The sequence below is a fragment of the Natator depressus genome, chromosome 15 (genome assembly GCF_965152275.1).
Source record: "Natator depressus isolate rNatDep1 chromosome 15, rNatDep2.hap1, whole genome shotgun sequence".
NCBI lineage: Eukaryota > Metazoa > Chordata > Testudines > Cheloniidae > Natator > Natator depressus.
In genome coordinates, this window is record NC_134248.1 from 28,177,430 (window position 1) to 28,197,861 (window position 20,432).

Sequence of the window (20,432 nt, forward strand, 5' to 3'; positions counted from 1 at the left end):
AGACGACCTCTCGAGGTTCCTTCCAGTCCTATGATTCTGCACTTCCTTTGTGCCCTCCACTGAAAATGTGTCCCTCTGTTCTTCAGCCACTCACTGCCCAGTTGTGCGGCTTTTCAGAGAGCGAGCTGTGTTCCTGTAAAGTATGTTGTGGTCTGAGTGTCCAAGCATGTCTGAGCACCTCATTCAGGGGTTGTCTCTTTGTTATGTCTGTTTGGCATTTGGGGGGTGGCTGGGTGGGGTTAGTTGCTTGTGATATTTGGGAGCTCAGACTCGTCGATCTGGTGATCCCTTCTGGCCTTGAACCCTATGCCTTTATAGCATACTCTTGGCAAAATTCACCGCTGGGCAGAGGTGACAGCACAAGGGCCTAGGCCTCACCTCAGACCGATTTTGTAGGGTTAGTCCTTGTGTGGACCTCCCCATAGAGGTGAATTTCCCCCACAGCGAATTGCTAATGACACTAAGGATGACCTTAGGAAAGGAAAAACGCCCTTAACAAGCTGGCCAAATGCACCCCTGGCGTATGTCCGCAGGCTGTAACTTGGTGACACGCCTGCTAAAATCACAAACAACCAGTTCAGTCCAGCCCCTGTTCACTTCTTCAGACTCAGTGGTGGAAAACACAGCAGACTCAAGCTAAACTCCTGCCCCATTGCTGGAAGCTTTCTGCTACCCAAGAGCCATCGGGCTAGCATTGCATACAGCAATTAGTGTGTAAACCCTTTAGAACAGAACATTATCTAGGCTGGAGAAACTGCGCACCAAATATGCAAGTCCTTTGATCTGGAGCCTTCAGGATAAGGGTAGATATTTATTCCACCCTAAAGCTAAGCCCGGAGAAATTCTTTCATCCTGCTTTTAACCAACAAAGTGACAGTTAACACCCCGTGAGCCAGCAGAGAATGTGGAGGAGCAGACGCAGAAGCCAGCGCAGCCGCGTGATTTCTGCCAGCTCCGAAAGAGCTCCCGGCAGCAGGCTCTTGCTCCGCATCGCAGGCCTTGGCAGTATCCACGCCTTGCACTCCCCTAGCGTCCGCTGTCTGGGGATCTCAAAGTACTTTGTAACCGTTAGTGAACTAGCCCCATGATCCTCCCTGGAGGTAGTGGAATATCACCAGCTCCATTATACAGGTGGGGAAAGTGAGGCATGGAGAGGTTAAGTGACCGATCCAGGGTCACACTGCAAGTCAGTAGCAGACCTGAGATTGGAACAAATGAATCTTGCTGCCCAGCCCCCACCTCCCCTAGTGCTCTAACCACTAAACTCCATACCCCACCCAGAGCAGGGTATGCAAAGCCAGCAACCTTGACTCACACAGTTTTGCTTCTTCTTTCAGTCACTACAATATTCTCCTTCCTGGGTGTGGTTATAGAACCCAGGAGTCCTGACTGCAGGTCCGCTGCTCTAACCACTAGGAACCCGTTCCATTCCCAGTGCCAGGATCCCTAGGCCAAGTGAACTGTCTGACTCAGCTGTAGTCAATCCCACTGAATGCATTCCTGGACATCGCAAGTTTGTTTTAGCAGAGATGGTGTCACGTGTTGTTATGTCCAGATGCCAAGTAGCTAGGCCCAGAGGCCCAGAGCCTCAAAGCTATTTAGGTGCCTCCTTCCCCATGGGAGTTAGGCACCTAAATACCTTTGAGAATCTGGGCTGAAAAGCCTTGCCTGCTGCAAGCCCTTCCTTGGAGCAGCAGAAAAATCTCTGGGGGCAGCAGCCAGATAGGAAGAGCCTGTGGGGTTGAGACTCCACCTCGCAATACGAGTGACAGCAGGCGGTCAGGTTCACCTTCGGCCCTGAGGAGAGCACGGTAGCGTATCAAAGCCCGAGTAAGACCATATGCCGCTTGAGCTGTGCCGCAAAAATGACCAGGCCGGCTATTTGTGTGAGGGTAGAGTTTTACTCTGGGCTTGGTATTGTAAATCAAAGGCCCCTCTAAGTCACCGGCCCCATGCAGAGAGGCTGTCAGTATCCATCACTAGCCACCGACACAGCTGTCTCCTCCAGGTGATTGATGGCTCTCTGGGGCAGGGAGAGGAGCGGCTTGTGGAGAGCAGGCCCTCTCCGTGTGAGCCCCTCAGATCCTGTATTACGGGATGTAACACCAGGGAGAGTTATTCCAGGCGGATGAAAATCACCATATAGGTATTGTTATTTTTATTACAGTCACATTCCCAAAGGGACTGGAGGTGAACGAGAGCTGGATGCTACCTTTGCTTTTTAACCCCTTCTTCCCCAAATCCATAGTGAGGCTCCTAAATAAGTGCCCAGGTTTCCATATGTGCTAAGACCCCACAGCTCCCATTGAAGACAAAGGGGATCTAATACGAGGCTCCCGGCTCCCACTTCTCCGTTGGCCTAATTCAGTTGACTTCAAGGGAATTGCACCAGCAGGAAATTTGATCCTCAAGTTTGACGTGCTTGGTCAATGAACACACCCACAGAAGGCAGGATCGGTCTATGGACCATTCCAAACAGGCTAAAAAGGGCGACATTCACAAGGGTGTAATAATTATTCTGTGCTCGTAAAGCACAAGTGCACCCTTTTGGTCACTTTTTATTTCAGAGGAGATCACAGGACAATCGTGCTTGTTCTTGTGATTGCCTCTTCTTCAGCCTTCCTACCCAGGAATGTGTCCGTGGAGATCTCTCTGTTCCTTTTAAAAGCTAGCTGCAGCGCATCCACTTTTCGCGGAAGAATGAACCTCCCGACATCTGCTGCTTTCGGTGCAAAGCCAAATGCCGTTTCCCATGGGCGTTGGAGGTGGATGGAAGCAGCAGCATGATTTCCTGCAAGTGATAAGATATGCAAAGGCTGTAGTTTCAGCTAAGGATAACTCGGTAAAGTTCTGACCAACTGGATGAGTCTCTTTTTTGGCTTCCTTGATGGAACAGATGTCTACGCACAGCCAAATCGTGGCCACTGGAGGTGGGACTCCAAGCATGCAAAAAAGACATTGGCCCTGATTCTACACTACATGCTCAGCTGCTATATTTCACGGCAGAGGTGGCTGCATTTCAGTGGGGGACAAAGTGTATTTGCTGCATGGCCTGTAAAGTGCTTTGGCATTCTTTGGGATGAAAGGCACAATCTATACAAAACAACATTTATTCTTAATATTGCCATTATATTTACAATGCTAATGCCACTTAACCACTAACAAAGCCATCAGATGAGAATGAAGTAGTAGGAACGTGATTTAATACATATTTGCTGGATGGCCGTTTTCCAGCAAGTCAACACGGTCCAAATTCACTTCTGTTCCATTGACATCTGTAGAGTTACACCAGGTCTGAATTTGTCCAAATGCATTATTTAGCAGGATTATATCATGGTAGCTGTGTTATTAACTCTGAGCTTCTGCTATTCCAACTGGGCTGTACTATGGTCATCATGCCTCTCTTAGCCCCTTGTTAACTCATTATCCTTGCATTTCCCTAATTATTCAGTAGACTTCCTAATAAGTTGCAGTTCATATATGTCAAGAGCAGTGTACTAAACATAATGCACATCAGTCACTGGCCCGTTAAAAATTACTGGAGTAATCCCATACCAGTTGGATTGATCATGAACAAAATTCGCTGACCTTCTGAGACCTCTAAAGCATTGTGGAAATGCCAAGTTATGCTGAAAATAATTGGAAGTAATGAGCTATGACTATTCTGTGGTTACCGTTATCAGGGCACATTTCCCTCAATCTTCCTCCAGCCTTCTCCTCATCCTCCAAAAGTCTTTTAATAGTTTCTAAGACGTTCTTTTAAGAGGTTTAAGAGGATCCGACAACCTTGAACTGTTCGAGTTGAATCCAAAAAACCAAACTCAGTCAGTATTGTTCCTGGGATGCACTGTGGTTTGGATGGCACCCAGGCAGTGGGGTGTGGAGAGTACGGATTTTGGCTTAGGTAGCTGTGAGGGCTGCAGACTCCAAGCAGGAGCTGAAGAATGTTATCAGTCGGGAGCACGGGACGGCTTGGTATTAGCAAGTTCATTGCTGCCGCATTCGATACCCAGGTGATGGATTTGGCGTATGGATCTAGACAGATGAAGAAAGAGAGAATGAAAGGCCCACATTGTGCATTGCAACGTGCAGATTGCTTTCCAAGCCAGAGCGAGCCCATAATGAAGCTGTTCTATGGGTCTGATCCAATACCTACTGAAGTCAATAAGAATATGAGTTTGGTGCATGGGAATGATGGGCTCAAATCAATATGGAAGTATACAGGAACACAGGCAAAGAGATCAGGTAATTCTGTTCAAAAATGTATCAAGCTCCATCTTCAGACTACTTAGGTTGTGTGCCTCCGCTGCTCCAATTGGGGGAAAATGTATAAAAATAACCTGGTCCCCCTTCTGTGATTTGCCCCCAGTTGTCTCCACTTTTTACGGGCCAGATTCAGTCCATCAGCTTCAGCTGAGTTCACACTAATTTACGCCCTGTGAGGCTCTAGTCTAATGGATCTGTCGTCTGTGACACTATGCTGCAAGCTCCTCAGGACTGGGGCTAGATTTGGATCAGTTAATTCAGAGTAAATCAGAGTAACTCCAGTGAAGACAGCACTGGTTTAAAACCAGTCTGAGACCAGACATAGGTTTCTTGTCTTTTAATTTACCCTGTAAATCACCTCGATTACCCCGGCAGCCAATAAACACATGAATACTATTATTACTTGGCCAGATTCTCATCTCCATGTCACAGGAACAAATCCAAAGTAATTCCACTGCTGTCAAACAGGTTCTAACAACCTGCCTGGACATGGGATAATCTCACCACAGCAGGATTCCTATGTCAGAGATACAGTTGGGAATTCATTGTTAGGAGGAGGTTGAGACTTGGCTATAAGTCAAGGAGTATAACAAGGAGCAACGGTCTCAAGTTGCAGTGGGGGAGATTTAGGTTGGATATTAGGAAAAACTTTTTCACTGTGAGGGTGGTGAAACACTGGAATGTGTTACCTAGGGAGGTGGTGGAATCTCCTTCCCTAGAAGTTTTTAAGGTCAGGCTTGACAAAGCCCTGGCTGGGATGATTTAGTTGGGGATCGGTCCTGCTTTGAGCAGGGGGTTGGACTAGATGACCTCTTGAGGTCCCTTCCAACCCTGATATTCTATGATTCTATGATTCTATGATAAGCAAGATTAAGGGCTCCACTTGAAAGAAAACACTGAAAGTAAACTGTATTTGTCTCTGTGTCTTTGAATCCCATGCTTGTGGTCACATCCCTGCTGATGGAAAACTAGGGCACGTGGTCATCTGAGGCTAACAGGTTTGCTCTAGGTCTAGGACCAAGACGGGGCTCTGACACCCTGCAGTAAGGGGTACATAAACAAACCCAGAGATAAAAGAGATTTGACCCTGGTAGGATTCAGGAACGTGTTTTAAAGAAACCATTTGACTTCTGCACATTCGAGAGCAAATCAGAGATACTTTCAGAGTTGCATGCCTCGGGTGATTCCTGTCCTAATCAGTAAACTGCACATCTCCCGTCAAAACAGATTAATAAACGTTACATTAACAGATTACCAAATAGCTGACTACCCACCCAGCACTTGGGAAACTGCTTTTTTTCTTCCTTAAAATCGGCACAAGAAATGACTGTAGGTTCAGTTCACTGAACAAACATGTCACGTGACTTTCATCTGCGATGTATCTTTTCAGCAGAGCATGTATTTTTGTATCTGATTAGAAAAGAAAAAGTGAAGGCAATGAGAATTATGTTGGCCACGCTTATTAGTGGTGATACAGTACCCCAGGCAAAGCATCTAGCATGGGTGCCTGCCTGCTTTAATTGTGACTGGCTAGGGTAACTGGTGCACAATGTCTTACCTGAGTATCAGTGCTAGTGAGGTTTCCCAGTCTTCAACAATATTCTCATTCATAATTAGAGCTGCCTGAATAGTGCAATATATTTTCCCTGACTATTCCTCTGAATGTTTAAATGAATCCACCCCAGCCACGTTCGCTCTGTTCTGTGTCCTCCTTGTGATGCAAGTGTGATTTTGCAAACATCACTCCATCATCTAGGCGGGTCTGCTTCTGAACCTACTGGCAATTTACATGACTGAGTGCAATATTTGTAGATTCCAAGACCGGAAGGGACCATTGTGATCATCTCATCTGATCTCCTGTGTAACGCAGGCCAGAGAACTGCCCAAAAATAATTCCTAGAGCAGATCTTTTAGAAGAACATCCAGTCTTGGTTTAAAAATTGTCAGTGATGGAGAATCCACCACAACTCTTGGTAAATTGTTCCAGTGGTTACTTATTCTCACTGTTAAAATTGTATGCCATATTGCAGCCTATTTTCTCCCCTATATCATGCTTTGGACATGAAATGTGGTTTTCTATCTACACCGTCTCAGGACCCCCACCTCCGTTAAAGTGACAGACAAATTTACATTTGGCCATTAAAACTTTTTTTTCTTTCAAATAAAGGTTTCTCTTTCAACTTAATTTAAGATCTGTGAATCCATCAGTTATTATTAGACAAATATCTGGGACAATTGGTACATTTCCATAAAATATATTGATTCGCCAGCCGTTGGAAAGTAAAGGTTTTGTGAAATACAGCAACAAAATAAAAACAGAGAGCAAAAATAGCATTTCTCGGAAGTAAGTGTTTGTAGGTGCCAGGTCTCTTACAGATTCCCCCACAGCCAGTTCAGGCCAAATAGAAGATTGACACTATCACTTCTACAGCAACTTGATGCAATGCTTTCCCCGTGCTGTTTTCAACAGTTCCAGCCATACTGAAAGCAGGAGAAGCGACCTGAATGCGGTCTGTATCCAGACGGAATGCAGTGTTCATCACACCCACGGCCCTGTGTGTGTGTGGGAGCACTGCTGTTCATCTCAGAAGGCAGAGGTCATGTTATGATAGTGCCGGCTTATTTCACTCTGCCTTTCGACAGGACAGATGATGTAGCAGGTCTGAGAACTCCCTCGTTGAGGATACACAAACCAATGACCCAGCTCTAGCAACTCTCTGTGAGCTCCCCGAGGCTGCAATGACTGTGTTAGGGAACTGCGTATTGTCCCATCAGCCATTTCGAGCAGCTTTCCCCTTGACACCATGCCGTGAGCAAGCGGCTCACATTGAGATGCTCGGCAGAATGCAGCACTGTGACCTCAATGAAACTGTATCGTGACGGGTTCAGAATGCAACACTCATGGGCGCCAGACGGACGAGGCGAAGGGACCAAGGTACCTGCTGAGCTTCAAACCAAATGGTAATTGTCCCATTGGTGCAGCCTCATTTTCTGTCCTGTTAAATTAGCTCAGTGTCATTTCTGTCCCTGCTTTGCAGACTTTTCCTCCAATTTACTGGTATTGTAACTATAATTTCCTATGGATGGAACCGAAATTAACTCCCGCTCAGTTCTTCAGCTGCATAAAAATGCATGACAGAAAGAAAGATACATGGCTAGAGATATAGAGGTGACCATACCTCGTCCATGCTAGCTGCCTTATTTTTAAAAAGACAATACATTCTGGGTGACTTCATGGCTCAGCGGATTTGTATTGGCATAAGAAGTCTAACCTCCACATTGCTGGTTTGAATGTGGCCTCGGTCTGTAATGATCAGAAGCTATTACCCAGTCCGTTTGCTGACCTAGGGGAAAGGAGTTGTATTAGGTCCATTAAGTTCCCTTATTGGCTTCATTCATGAGTAAAGTTCTGCATATGAATCCGTGTTTGCAGGAGCAGAGCCTAGATGATGCACAAGATGATGCACCTAAAAGTATCTAGTGCTTTTCTGCTCATCATAACTTAAAACCAATGTAAACATTTAATTAAAGTCATGAAGGGGAAAAATATTTGCTCACGAACAATGGCTTGTAGCATGGAACAAATTTCCTTTGTTGGGCATGACCGACCTGACAGTCCTTTAAGAGCTTCATAAGCCCTGGATTGTCACTGCATGATGCAGCAAGAACAGGATGTGCACGGAGATTACTCTGCTTACTGCAGATTTGCTCCTGCTCTCCTTTCTCTTTCCCTGGCCCAGTGTGTCTCCCTCTTCCTTTTGCATTGTCCAATAATTCTGACCTTTCCTATCTGCCTGCTCGTGCTGCCTCCAGCTTCTCCACCTGCCCAAGCCACTTCTTGCCTTTAGAACAAAGAAAAGCAAATACATCTCCTGCCACAGGAGGTCAGAGTCAAATGCTGTTGCTGTGTTTTAAGAAAGGCTAAGTAACTTTGTGTCCATTGATAGCATTTGTCCTTGTGCATGCTAGGCTAGGGGGAATCAGACCTCACACTTCAGGACATATCTTGTAGACTAGAGATTGTTGTAGGGATGCACAACAACAGAAAGCCCCACTGAACAGACTTCCAGGCCTGACTTCCTTTCACTTTAGAAACTCCTGGGCTCCATTCCCTGTTTCTGAAGAGCTCCATGTTGCAGAGTTCAAGATGGAGTGGGCTTCCTCAGAGACTCATCCTTGTGCATTAGGCCCTCGAGCATCTCTGTGATTCTCTGCAGTGTGCAAGAAGGAGCACCAAGCATGTTGCCTTTCCCTGACTTCCTGTTCCCTACCCAAGCCTCGCGTAAAGCACACACATTTGTATCCTGGAACAAATGTTTGGAGAGTGTCCACGCCTGCTTCTATCAAGGTGTAAACTGCCCTGAGCTAAGTGGCCATCAGTTAACTCAAGGTAAAAAAGACTAGTAAGCAAATGCCCCCTTACAGTAAATGTTACCCATCAATCAGGTTAATTTCGCCCTTTTGCCCAGTGCACAACATCCTCCTCGAGAGGCTGAGACAGCAGCATTTGGTGACAATCAAATGCACCAATAAAAATAAAAAGCAAAGACATTGAGGTGCCTCAGTTTCTCTTTGCAATTTATTACCATCTCAGCCCCTTGATGTGGAAAGCTGCTTTATACAGTCAGGGCCAGATCCTCAGTTGATGTAGATCAGTATAGCTCCACTAACGTCAACAGGCCTGTGCTGATTTATGTCCTTGTTCAGAATCTGACCCTTCTTCACTATATTAACATTCGTTTGGTTCACCACCATTATATCCTCTTTTCCCGTTTTTGTTCTTCCAAGCCAAAGTAAGAGCATGTTTTCTACTAGTGAGACTTCAATTCTAACGTTAGCCATGGGTTATGCCTAAACTTATGAAAAAATGTTATGACTTTACTGTAATTTTAAGAATTGCTTCTTTTCCATCAGGGAAATCATTTAGTTTTTACATGCAAATTGAAAAACAATAGACAGATCTTTTTGTAGGTGCAAAATTAAAGTTCCATACCGCAGCAGTTGAAACTAACACGCAGGGCTAAATCTCGAAGACCTTAGTGTGTTTTTACTCAGGCCTTGCTAAGGCAAAGACTTCTGTTGATTTTAATGGGGTAAAACCTGGGTTTAATCCCAGGCCCGCTGCCATCAATGGTGGGGGTTCTTTCATTGTTAGCACTGATGGCTTTGTTCCCAAGATGTCTTTGCCCAAGCATGTGTGACGGCTGCCCTCTTAGCTGGCAGGCTGGGAATTGAACTGGCGACCTCCAGAGCTAAATGCCTGAGCTACTACATCTTGAGCTAAAATAGCCATCTTTGTTAAAGCCACAGGGGCTGTAACTGCATTTCCTCTGCAGAGCAGCACGGTGGGAGTCCTGTGACACATGCTCACCAGAGGGTTACACCTGCACTCTGATTTATCTGCTGTAGCTCTGTGGAGCTGATGGAGCTTGTGCACAGTAGGGGGGTACCAGCCTCAGCCTCACCATCTGATTCCAAGTGTTCGCCATGCCTGCTGGCACTAATTTCCTAAGCATCGCTGCCTTGTTGTCTCGGCTCTCTCACTTGAAGCGCTAGGTATTCTGCCTCAATCTGTGATGCGAAGAATCAACTGACTGGTGCTAAACATGATGGATTGAGCCATCTTCCTGGCCTTGGCTGCTGTATTATTTTTTAATGTAAGGCAAGTCCTTCAAAGGACTGTGCTAATTATATAGTATATAGCTTATGGTTTTTATGAATTAGCCCCGAAACAACTGTTCACTCTGCAAATACAAGGAGCCTTTGATCTGAATGACCTGGGGTGTTGTTTCCTCTAGCTGATAGGTAAAAAGAGAATTCATCCCCCGATAGATAGTGCTGTAAGGCTGCTAGAGAGAGGAAAGAGCAGGGAGCAGTAAAGTAAGCTGAGCCGAAACACCCGCAATTGGCTTGTGCCTGCAGATACTGGAAGTGCCCTCTCCAGGCCAGGGGCATGCCCTAGACTCTCCAAAATTCACACTTACTGTTCAGAGCCAGAATTGAATCCTGTAGCCACGGGCTTGCCCATAGAAATGGGTGAAAACGGGGGGAAACAGAGGAGAGAGAATGCAAATGCCCAAGCTTTGAAAAGTGTCCTGCTCTACCTGTACAGCTGTGGCATGATCTGCAAACCCACAAGGAAGAGAAAGCACCTGGCTATGTGCCACATGCCAAGCTTGGGATACCGAACCTGTCTTCACACCCCTCCTCACGTTGTGCCTGAGATAAGGACCCAAAGCTCAACTGTGCGTAGCCTGATGGCCCCTTCACACCATTCCGGCAGCATTAATCCAAAGAGGCTTTCCACTGGGAAATACCTGAGCGTCCGGCCTTCCCAGATTGTGTCCCACTTACATAGCCAGCCTGACACTGCCTTCCTCTTTACCCTCTGCCCTAGGCGATATAGCTGGAGCACTTCTCTGCTTTGGCTATTCTCAGCTGCTGCAATGTATTCACTCCTGGACGGCACTCAGACACTACAGAGGTGAATGCAGTACAAGAACCTATATAGCTAGGCTTGGCAGAATTCAATTTTTTTAATATAACTTCAGTGTATAATATTGATGTTTATTTGTAAAGCATTTTTTTTTCAATTTTATCCATTTAAATATTCATAGTTGTACATAAAATTTTGATCTATTTAAATTTTCATGGGAAATTGGAGGGGGGGGGAGTTCAGACAATAATTATTTAATGACAGCAGACATTGAAATTGAAAGAGTTAAAGCTGTAGAACTGTTAAAACACAAATTGTCAACATCCCCTCTCAAAATATACCAAGTAAAAGTCCTTAAATCAAACTCTAAGTTCTCAAGTAGCATTTGTCTTACTTTGCCTCTCTGTAAATTTAGATGATTATCAATGGAGATATTTTTCATCGGTTGGCGTGTGCATGATGAAATCAGCATTGTCTGACATTGACCAATAAAAGTCTAATCCTTCCAAGCTTAGATATAGAATATAATAGAATAGGGGCTGTTGAAGTTGAGTGTAATTTAGAGCAGCCTCGAGGCTGCTTTAACTCATGCTGGGGGCCAGGCCAAGAACAGAGGGAGGTGCAACAATGTATGAAGCCACCTTTGCTGCCTCTCTGTTCTTGCACCAAGTGTAGCTCAGCTGGCCCCTCCGTGTTCATGCCGCCTGCCTATTCCCGTACTGCATCATGAGCTACAAAACCCAGGCTTTGCATCCACCTGCCACCGGGCCTATTTCTGTGGTTCATCCTGGGACACAGGCCTTAGCCTGACTCTCTTCTCACATACACCAGTACTTCCATGGACTATAATGGAGCTACTCCTGGTTTACACGAGCACACTTGAGAGGAGGGAGAATGAGGCCAACTGTTATCATGGTGCATCATGGAGGTAGACCCCTTTCCCTTTGCCAGCACCTTCGGCTGGCTGGCAAAACACTTAACACTACATAATCAGGGTAAGGAAAACCCACTGAGTGATTTGGAGCCAGCCAATGTTCTGTCAATAAACTCTGTGACCAAGGTAATTCCTTACCTGAAAGGAGAAGGGAAGAGGAGAGGACAGCAAGGAGAACTTCAAAACAAAGGAAAAGACAGACAGAGCTACGTGGCTCATGTGAAGACATCCCCTTTCTTGACAATACTGAGCAGTGCAAATCACAGCCGCCAAGTGTTGCAGTTTTGCCAGCAGCAAAGCGACAGAGCCTGCCAGTCAATTGCCCTTTGCATTCCCCTTCCCCCAGGAGCTGATCCCTGAAAGAGAATGAGAGGGGAAAAGCCAACGCTGAACAAAGGGAGAGAAAGCAGCTCAGCTGTTCATGACTGTGCACGGGGCTGGGATTCTGCAGATGAAAAGGGAATCTTGTCCTCAAGACATCAAAGGGAAGAAAAGCCCATTCAGAAAGCGAAGCCAACGGCTGTGAAATGGCAATGCCTGCAGCTGGTCTCTGTGTTACACATCTAGTGTTAGTGCCCGTCATCCCATTAGCAGTGGAATCATCTCTATTTAAACAAAGAGCAAGTGACCATTTAGGGTTGCCCTGCGCCTGGTCCTTGGTATGTGTGCGCGTGTGTGTGTAGGGGGAGGGATAAGGAGTCTTCCTACATCCTCCACTTATAAGAAGCAGCCCCAGTAGGGTTGCCAACTTTCTAATTTCTGAAAACCGGACACTACAGCAGGAGCGCCAGAACCTCCCCCAGTCCCGCCTCTTCGCTGAAGCCCCGCCCCTGATTCGCCTCTTCCCCAAGGCCACGCCCGCCCTGCTCACTTCTCTCCATCCCTCCCCTGTCGCTCGCTGCTCTCCCCTCTCCCCCTTCCTCCTCGCTCGATCCTCTCCACCTCCCTCCCCACGCCGGTTGGCCTCCTCTGCTCCAGGGCTGGGCTGGGAGCTGCAGCCCCTGGCACACAGCCTGCCCGCCCATGAGATGCAGGTAGGAGGTGGTCCCAGCTGAGCAGGGGCTGGTACGGGTTGACCACCTGTGGTAACCAGACTTTTGGTGTCCGGTCAGTACATCTGACTGGACACTGTACAGGTTCCCTTTCGACCGGACTTTCCAGTCGAAAACCAGACAGCTGGCAACCCTAAGCCCCAGTCACATTTCCTGCCCTCATAGAGGCAAGGAGAAGATTTGGTGGGCGCAGTTTGGCCACGTCTGTGGAGAGGGGAGCAGGGCTGAGCTCCCTATGCACACTGGATTGTCTTGGGAGTTATTCTGCCCCAGTCTGGCCCCTAGTCACAACATGTCCTGGGAATATGATGATCAGGAGCTGATCCAAACCCACTGAAGGCAAAGCAAATCTTTCCACTGAATTCCAGGGCTCTGGATCAGGCCCGCAGAGAGGACATTGCGTGTGGCAGTGGTCATGGGGATGCCCAGGGTGGGATGGCATCGAGAGAACCAACACTGGGCTTGGGATGTTTAGCCCCCTGTGCCCAGCCTTGGATTGTGCTGGGATGCACAGCGAGTAGCAGGCTTCTGGGTTGGGCCGAGAAGTTGGGATTGCACAGCAGGGAGGGCTCTAATTGCCATGGCGTTCTGCCGGCCTGGAACGAGAGTAACACAGAGATGAATCAGGCCCCGTGTGGGCTGTGTTCCTGGCCTGCAGTCTCAGCCTCGCCATTTCCCAAGCACTAAACATGTCACAAATTACCTCCCCAAATTCAACCCCCTTAGCCCCTTCCTGTGCCAGGCTGCCCCTGAGACCGGTGCTGCTGAGGAGAGCAGAACCTCCCGCTGGAATATGGGCTATTGCTTTAGTGATGGTTCCTTTCCGGAAGTGCACTGACTGGAGTTAAGCGAATGAGTTAAGCATTCAGCCTTCCAGGGCTCTGAAAAACTCATTTTGCTTCCCTTCCTTCTCTGGAACGTGCTTTATTTGCCTGTGTATTCATTCCTTGCACCTACGTGGGTGCTTCACTGATGGATTCCTGCTCCCCCTTCCCCCCTCCCCTTGACTTGCATTTCTAGGCCAGCTGAACTGACTCATGTTGAGGAGGTGAAAAATAATATTTAGCCAGAGGCTCAAATTCAGAGAGAGAGGGAGTCGCGAGTGACTTAGATATTGGGAGTCTCATAACAAGCCAAATTCGTCTTCTCTTTCTTTTCCCCAGCAAAATACATTGGCTGCTACGTGGACAGCACTCGCCGACGGGCGCTGCGTGGTGTGTCCTTCTTCGACTACAAAAAGATGACAGTGTTCCGTTGCCAGGACAACTGTGCCGAACGGTAGGGTGGTAAATGAACACAGAGTCTTCATTAATTTCAACACATCAACAGCGTTTCTCGCTTGTCGGCTCAAGCACTCCAGTTTCTTGGCCATTTTTCTTCTGTCTCTCCCTCACCCCCATCCTTAACTCCCTCCCTCCCCCCCCCGGATGTTTTGAAAGATCCTATTTTTTCCACCGGGAAAAGGCCGGGGCGGTTGATGTTCCTCATTTGGGATGAAAATGCTGTCCTGATTCGAGGGGAGCCTGAAGCCCTTTTGCTGAGCACCACCCAAAGAGCAGGCTGAACTCATTGCTGGGGTACATTGGAACAGCTCCCTTGATACCACCCATTTACACCAGCAGGGAATTTGGCCCTGGTGGAGCCTGGAATAAAATGGAACAGGGATGCTTATCACTGCTGAGTTCGCAAAACCAAAACCCACTGACAAGATTTTCCAACCTCCCCAAACTACCCTGGTTTTATGCCCATTTGCTTTGGATGCAATTCACCTTGTGCAGCAGGCACTTCAATGCCACACACGCCCTCAACCCAGGGTGTAGTGCCCCACAAGCCGCACGTTGGCCCTCTGCGCAGGGTTACCCTTTACTCAGCACCGCAGCCCGTGAAACAAAACAATCGTGAAACAAAAAGGGACACCAGCTAGCGCCCTGGTTTTGCATGAGACAGCTGGCATCTTTCCAGGCTGCCCAGTGTTGCCTTTGAATAGCAGTAATTTGCCGCTCACCCCTGAATCCCTTTTTGTTTTGGGGAGACGGTGGGGAAAATACAGTGATCTCTAGACGAATGAACGTCTGAAACCTTTTATTACATATGGGGCCTGGAAAAGCTCTTCTGCCCCGTGTATCGTCCCAGATATATAATGTGATTCCGTTGCCTCGATTACCGTAGTATCTGCGCATCTCACAAACAGATTTACCCTCCCAGCACCGTGATGAGGTAAGGAAGTGCCATTATCCCCATTTTTCAGATGGCAACTGAGGCCCAGAGATCTTAAGGGCCAGATTTTTAAAGGAATTGGGCCATCTAAAGATACAGAGAGTAGGCACCTAACTCCCATTGAAATCAGTTATTGAAATCCCACTAGAGACCTATCTGCATCTTTGAACGCTTGAATTGCTTTAAAAATCTGGCCCCACATGCTTATTCAAGGTCACCCAGGGACTCTATCATGGGGAAGGGGGGATTGAACCCTAATCGCTCACATCCACAGTGTCAATAGACGTGGTGGTTCCTTCCGGGATGTCTTTGATCAGAACTTTAAGCTGGAGGGATGAATTAACACAGAGCAAGGAAAGGAATTTGGAATTCTAAACATTGCACCAGCCAGTCAGCATTCCACGCACCAGCTCCTTCACTGCTGGGCCTCGGAAATGCACTGAGCAGCGTCTGTATATTGCCAGATAATCCCTCCTCTCGGCTCCGTAGCAGACCGTATCACTCCTGTGTCTTCTGTAGAGTCGAGAGGCCAAAGCCCAGCACGTGGGCCTACGTATGCCTGTGACATTCTTGAGCTTTTCCATTAGTGCAGCCATTGATACAGCAAGTGGAGTCCTCCTCGCTGACCCCTGGTTCCTGACTGCAGTCCTTCCTTGCAACGGCCACATCAGCAGGGCGGGGAGACAGAATAGGAACTGAATGATCCCCCATTGGTCCAAGCTATATTGGTCATGCAGGGACAAAGCTGCAGCTGGACCTCTATTTCACTGCCTGTTTGTGCAAGTACCCACCTGGATGGGCACAGACTTGTGCCTGTCCTTTGCAGGGGCAAACACCTGCTAAAACGCCTAATGCTTCCGTGTGCCCTTTACACAGCCTCACACCTGGGCGTCCACAAGTGTTAGCATCTGCACCCTTGAAAGGAACATTGCCTCTTGTTAGGTTCGTGGGTACAAATGCTAAGATTTCCCTTCCGGGCTGCCATTAGACAACTGAAAAGATGCACGCAGCATCGGTACGTGCACAGGTGTTTGCAGACGACAAATGCAAGTGCAAGTTCGTGTGCATGCGATTTTGCACATGTGCAGCTGCCACACAGTACACCACAAGAGTATTTCAATTGTAAACTCCCAGGTGCGGGGATCTTCTCTGCTCTGTGTTGTACACAGCATTGAGCTCTGCACTGCTATTGAACCACTAATAATAATAAAATAATCTGAGAGTTTGCCCAGCAGCTCTCTCTTACTCAGCAGAATTGCTGCATGACTGGCATCTTCCTGGAGAACCCGTGTCACCACTCTTGCGAGTCAATTTTTTGTGCCAAGCTCTGATCCTTGTCTCTAAAGGCAAGGGGGTTCATCTCTATGTTCACTTTTCAAGCCCACTCCTCTTTCAGGTAATGTTGCAATCTCCTCTTTTCAAATCCAATCGGTATCAACTAGTGGCGCTTTCCAACTCTAAGGCCCTGTAAAGTCTCCATTGCTTATTATTTCACTTGCAACACACATAATGTCCTTTTTGCCTGTAAGTAATGTTGCTGTCTCTTGCTTTATGATCTATAAGATGCACTGAGCCCTTTTTCTTTTAAAGTGATGCTACTTCCAGCTGGTGTCTAGTAAATCATCAGCAATGGACACACACATACAGAAAAATCAAACACACTCTTGTTCGGAGAATTTTAGCTATAACATGACTGCTGTGGCAACCAGAGCCCTGAAATGGCTTGCGGCAAGCTGATCTCCTATTGTGACCAGTACTTGGAGCAATTTAGATTGACTCTCAAGTGGCTGAATTGTTATAGAGAATTCTAAATACAGCAGAATCCAGGTAATGCCACAAGCTGGGACTGGATGACAGGAGATGGATCACTCAATAATTACCCTGTTCTGTTCATTCCCTCAGAAGCACCTGGCATTGGCCACTGTCAGAAGACAGGATCCTGGGCTGGATGGAACATAGGTCTGACCCAGCGTGGCCGTCCTTATGTTCTTATCAGTATCTTAATCAGTGTACCAGCTTAACTGATGCAACAGCCAAGCAATGGATTCCAGGCTGGCCTGATTCTGATTCAACGGGCCTGATTCTGATCTCACACCCAGTTGACGCTGGTGTAACTCCGTTTCCTTAAAGGAATTACTCCTGATTTGCACCTGTTGAAGTGAGATCAGACTCATGCCTGGTTTTGCTAAATACTGGATAAATAGTGTACTGATCAGTTTAAATGGCTCACCTGGTACAATCTGGATGCCTGAGTTAACAGATGTGACTTGGGGCTTCCTGGTAGAGGTTACCCAATGTGTTCTCCCCAGCACCTGTCGTTCACCATTGAGGGCCTGATCCAAAGCCCACTGAAATCAGAGAGGTTAGGACCAGGCTTAGGAAAGTCGAACTGGCCTTAATAGAGGTTTCTGAAATGTGCAACTGTTTTTGCATCACCTATTTTGAGTGCAGCTCCTCTTGATTTGAAAAGCATAGACCTGCGATGGCAGTGTGCTCCCCAGGGCCAGCGGGAATGGGATGTGCCTGTGACGGGTACATTTCTCTTCCCCCTGTGGTCTGTGCCAGTGAAGAGGACTGAACGGGGAAGAGCCCAAGAGTACTTGGAAGGAAAATCCACCCGCTATTGAGCAAAATTCCCCTTGCAGGTTTGCACGTGAAACTCTCTGTGCATAAACAGGGCTGCTGTGGATAGTAGTGGGAAATCTGCACAGACAGGGCCAAATCTTGAGACCTGCTAATGTGAGCGGGAGAGGTCAGCACCGCTCAGGATTCGGCCGATAGCAAGAGCAGGGGATAAGAGTTGCAACCCACTGTGTGGAGCTGAGAGGAGAATTTATGCAGGAGAGACTTTTTCCACCACGCCTGTCTCATGCGATGGGCTCTGAGGAACCTCAACCCTTTCCATAGACATTCCCAGTGCCTTGAACTGCTTGCCCACCACTGATCTCATTAGGGATTTGAACCGTCCCCTCCAGCAGGTGCAAGAACTCAGGGGTCAGATCCCCGGTAGCTCTACTGACTTCCAGTAGGTTTACCTGGGCCAGGCTCCTCCTTCCTCCCGCGCCTGTTGTTTCACTGTGTAAGGGATGCTGCTCTGACTGTGGTTTCTACCTCCAGAGGTTATTTATACGCCGGGTTGGAGTTCGGTGCAGAATGTTACTGTGGACACAAAATCCAGGCCTTAAATGTGAGCGAGTCTGAATGTAACATGGAGTGCAAGGGAGAGAAGAGCAACTTCTGCGGAGGTGTGAACCGTCTTTCCATTTACCGGCTGGAGCTGGCCCAGGAGTCCACCAGGAGATGTAAGTAATAACCGCGCTGCTGTCAGACATTGAAGTAGCTAATGAAAATGGATTGGCAGGTGCAACATGGAAACAGGGAAAGTGCCCGGCTGGAAGCATTTGCATTTCCCAGAGCGCCGTGCCAACCTCTTTGGGGTGAAATGCACTCCTTGGGCTTTCCTGGTGGGTGCATTTCATCCCTGGTGATCACACGGTGCTCTCCTCTTCTCATGCTCAATTCATGCTGATGCCTGTAGCCCAAAGTGAATAGTGAGACCCAGCTGGGGAGCCAAAGTACCTCACCAGTTTGGGAGCTTGGCTTTGGTTGGGATCTGATGCTTTCCTGCAATGTTCAGAGGTGTCTCTGAACTCTCCAGACTTCCCCAGCTGTGGATGACTATGATCTCTCTGGCAAGAGCTCCAGCACCTCTTGCTTCTGGCTGCAGGGAGGATTTCAGTGAGGAGAGGGCATCTCTGGAAGGAGCATCCCAGGCACAGAGGGGCCAGGCTGCTCTCTTAACTGGGATCGTTTTCAGAGAAATTGATGGGGTTTATTTGGGGGAAGGCTTGTGCCAAGAGGCATGGCACACATTGTGCCCTCAAGGTGGACAGACTTAGGCTCCAGTGTTAGGGACAATGCCCATACTGCCCACCCACCCCCCTCTGAGACAGGGGAAGCAAGAGTGATTAAGAGTGAACTATGACAGGACAATAGCTTGGCTTTACGCTCACACCCTGTAGGTCCTGTGGTGCACAATACGGTAACTTTAGGGCTACTTCAAGCAGCCATTCTGTGTCCCTCTGCTATAAAGAAAGGGGAACTTTATATTCTTCCCATCAACTTTGCCTGGCCTCTTTCTCTTTTCCGAGCTACGCCTTCCCTCCCCCCCCCCCCCATTCCTCATACGAGTGCTGGGCAACTTGGAGTCATAAACCAGGGAAAAGAGGAGTGGGGGGGAGGGGGGTTGATTATTTTCAGTAATGAATTGGATGAGCCCTGGAACCAGGGTGATGTGTAACCACAGTCACACCTCGAGAAAACTAGCTGGCAAGGCCAGGGACGATCATGACAAATTGATGCCGGGGGCCGTAGTAACTTAGGAGAGGAATTATTCAGAAGGCGCCTGAAACAGATAGTTCCTAGGCTGCTGCCCATGGAGCAAGACAGGAAAGGGGAAAATTCAATACTGAATTCATTACACCTTCCCCCTTTGAAGCTGATTTCATCTGTCAGACTAGCTGTGCCGAATGACCGTCTGATAGCTGAAAAGGAGACGATGGAATTGCACTTACCTTTTCAGAAAAGGGGCGCCACCCCCCTACTGGCTTTCCTCAAGCCCCAGTTAATCTTCTGGTCCAGCGCATAGTGCACTAGACTGGGAATCAGGGGACCTGGGTTCTGTTCGTGCCGCTGACCTTGGGCAAATCTCACCCTTTCCGGACACTTGGCTCTTCTATAGTGCTTGTCCTCTGTGGATCTCCAAGCACTTCACAAAGGAATGTAAATATCTTTAACCCCAGTTTACTGATGGGGAGCTCTGCTCTTGTCCCTCTTCATAAGGAAAGATAAGGAGGCGCTATCATTGCTGGCCCTAGATTCTGAGCTCTGTTACACTGATGTGAATCTGGAGTAACTTGAGGGGAGTTACTCAGGATTTCACCTGGCCTGAAGTCAAAATCTGGACACCGGCCCTTTAATTCCTCTCCATCCCGCAGGAAGGGAGGGACCTTTGAATTAGGGATGTCATGTTGTTCCATTTGTCCTGCAGAAATGATGTCTGCAGGGCTGTGGGTGGGCATCAGAACTGACCGTGGGCACTTGCTATTCCTCTAGGGCAGGGGTGGCCAACCTGAGGCTGAGAAGGAGCCAGAATTTACCAATGTCCATTGTCAAAGAGCCACAGTAATACGTCAGCAGCCCCCCATCAGCTCCTCCCCCGCTCCCAGCGCCTCCCGCCCAACGGCAGCCCCGCCGATCAGCGCCTCCCCCTCCCTCCCCGCACCTCCCCATCAGCTGTTTCGTGGCGTGCAGGAGGCTCTGGGGGGGAGGAGAAGGAGCGAGGGCACAGCAGGTTCAGGGAGGGGGTGGAGTGGGGGCAGGGCCTGTGGCAGAGCCAGGGGTTGAGCAGTGAGGGCCCCCCCCCCCCCGGCACATTGGGAAGTTGGCACCTGTAGCTCCAGCCCCGGAGTCGGTGCCTATACGAGGAGCCACATATTAACTTCTGAAGAGCTGCTTGGGGCTCTGG

At 48.1% G+C, this 20,432-nt stretch overlaps 1 protein-coding gene across 1 annotated transcript in view; it reads left to right on the top strand.

Annotated features, from left to right (window-relative positions):
* WSCD2 (WSC domain containing 2) overlaps positions 1-20,432 on the top strand; it is a 132,708-nt gene that overhangs the window by 60,122 nt on the left and 52,154 nt on the right. The window contains exons 3-4 of the mRNA XM_074972908.1: positions 13,852-13,966; positions 18,023-18,207. Coding sequence (XP_074829009.1) covers positions 13,852-13,966; positions 18,023-18,207 — 300 coding nt within the window. The remainder of the gene's footprint in view (positions 1-13,851; positions 13,967-18,022; positions 18,208-20,432) is intronic.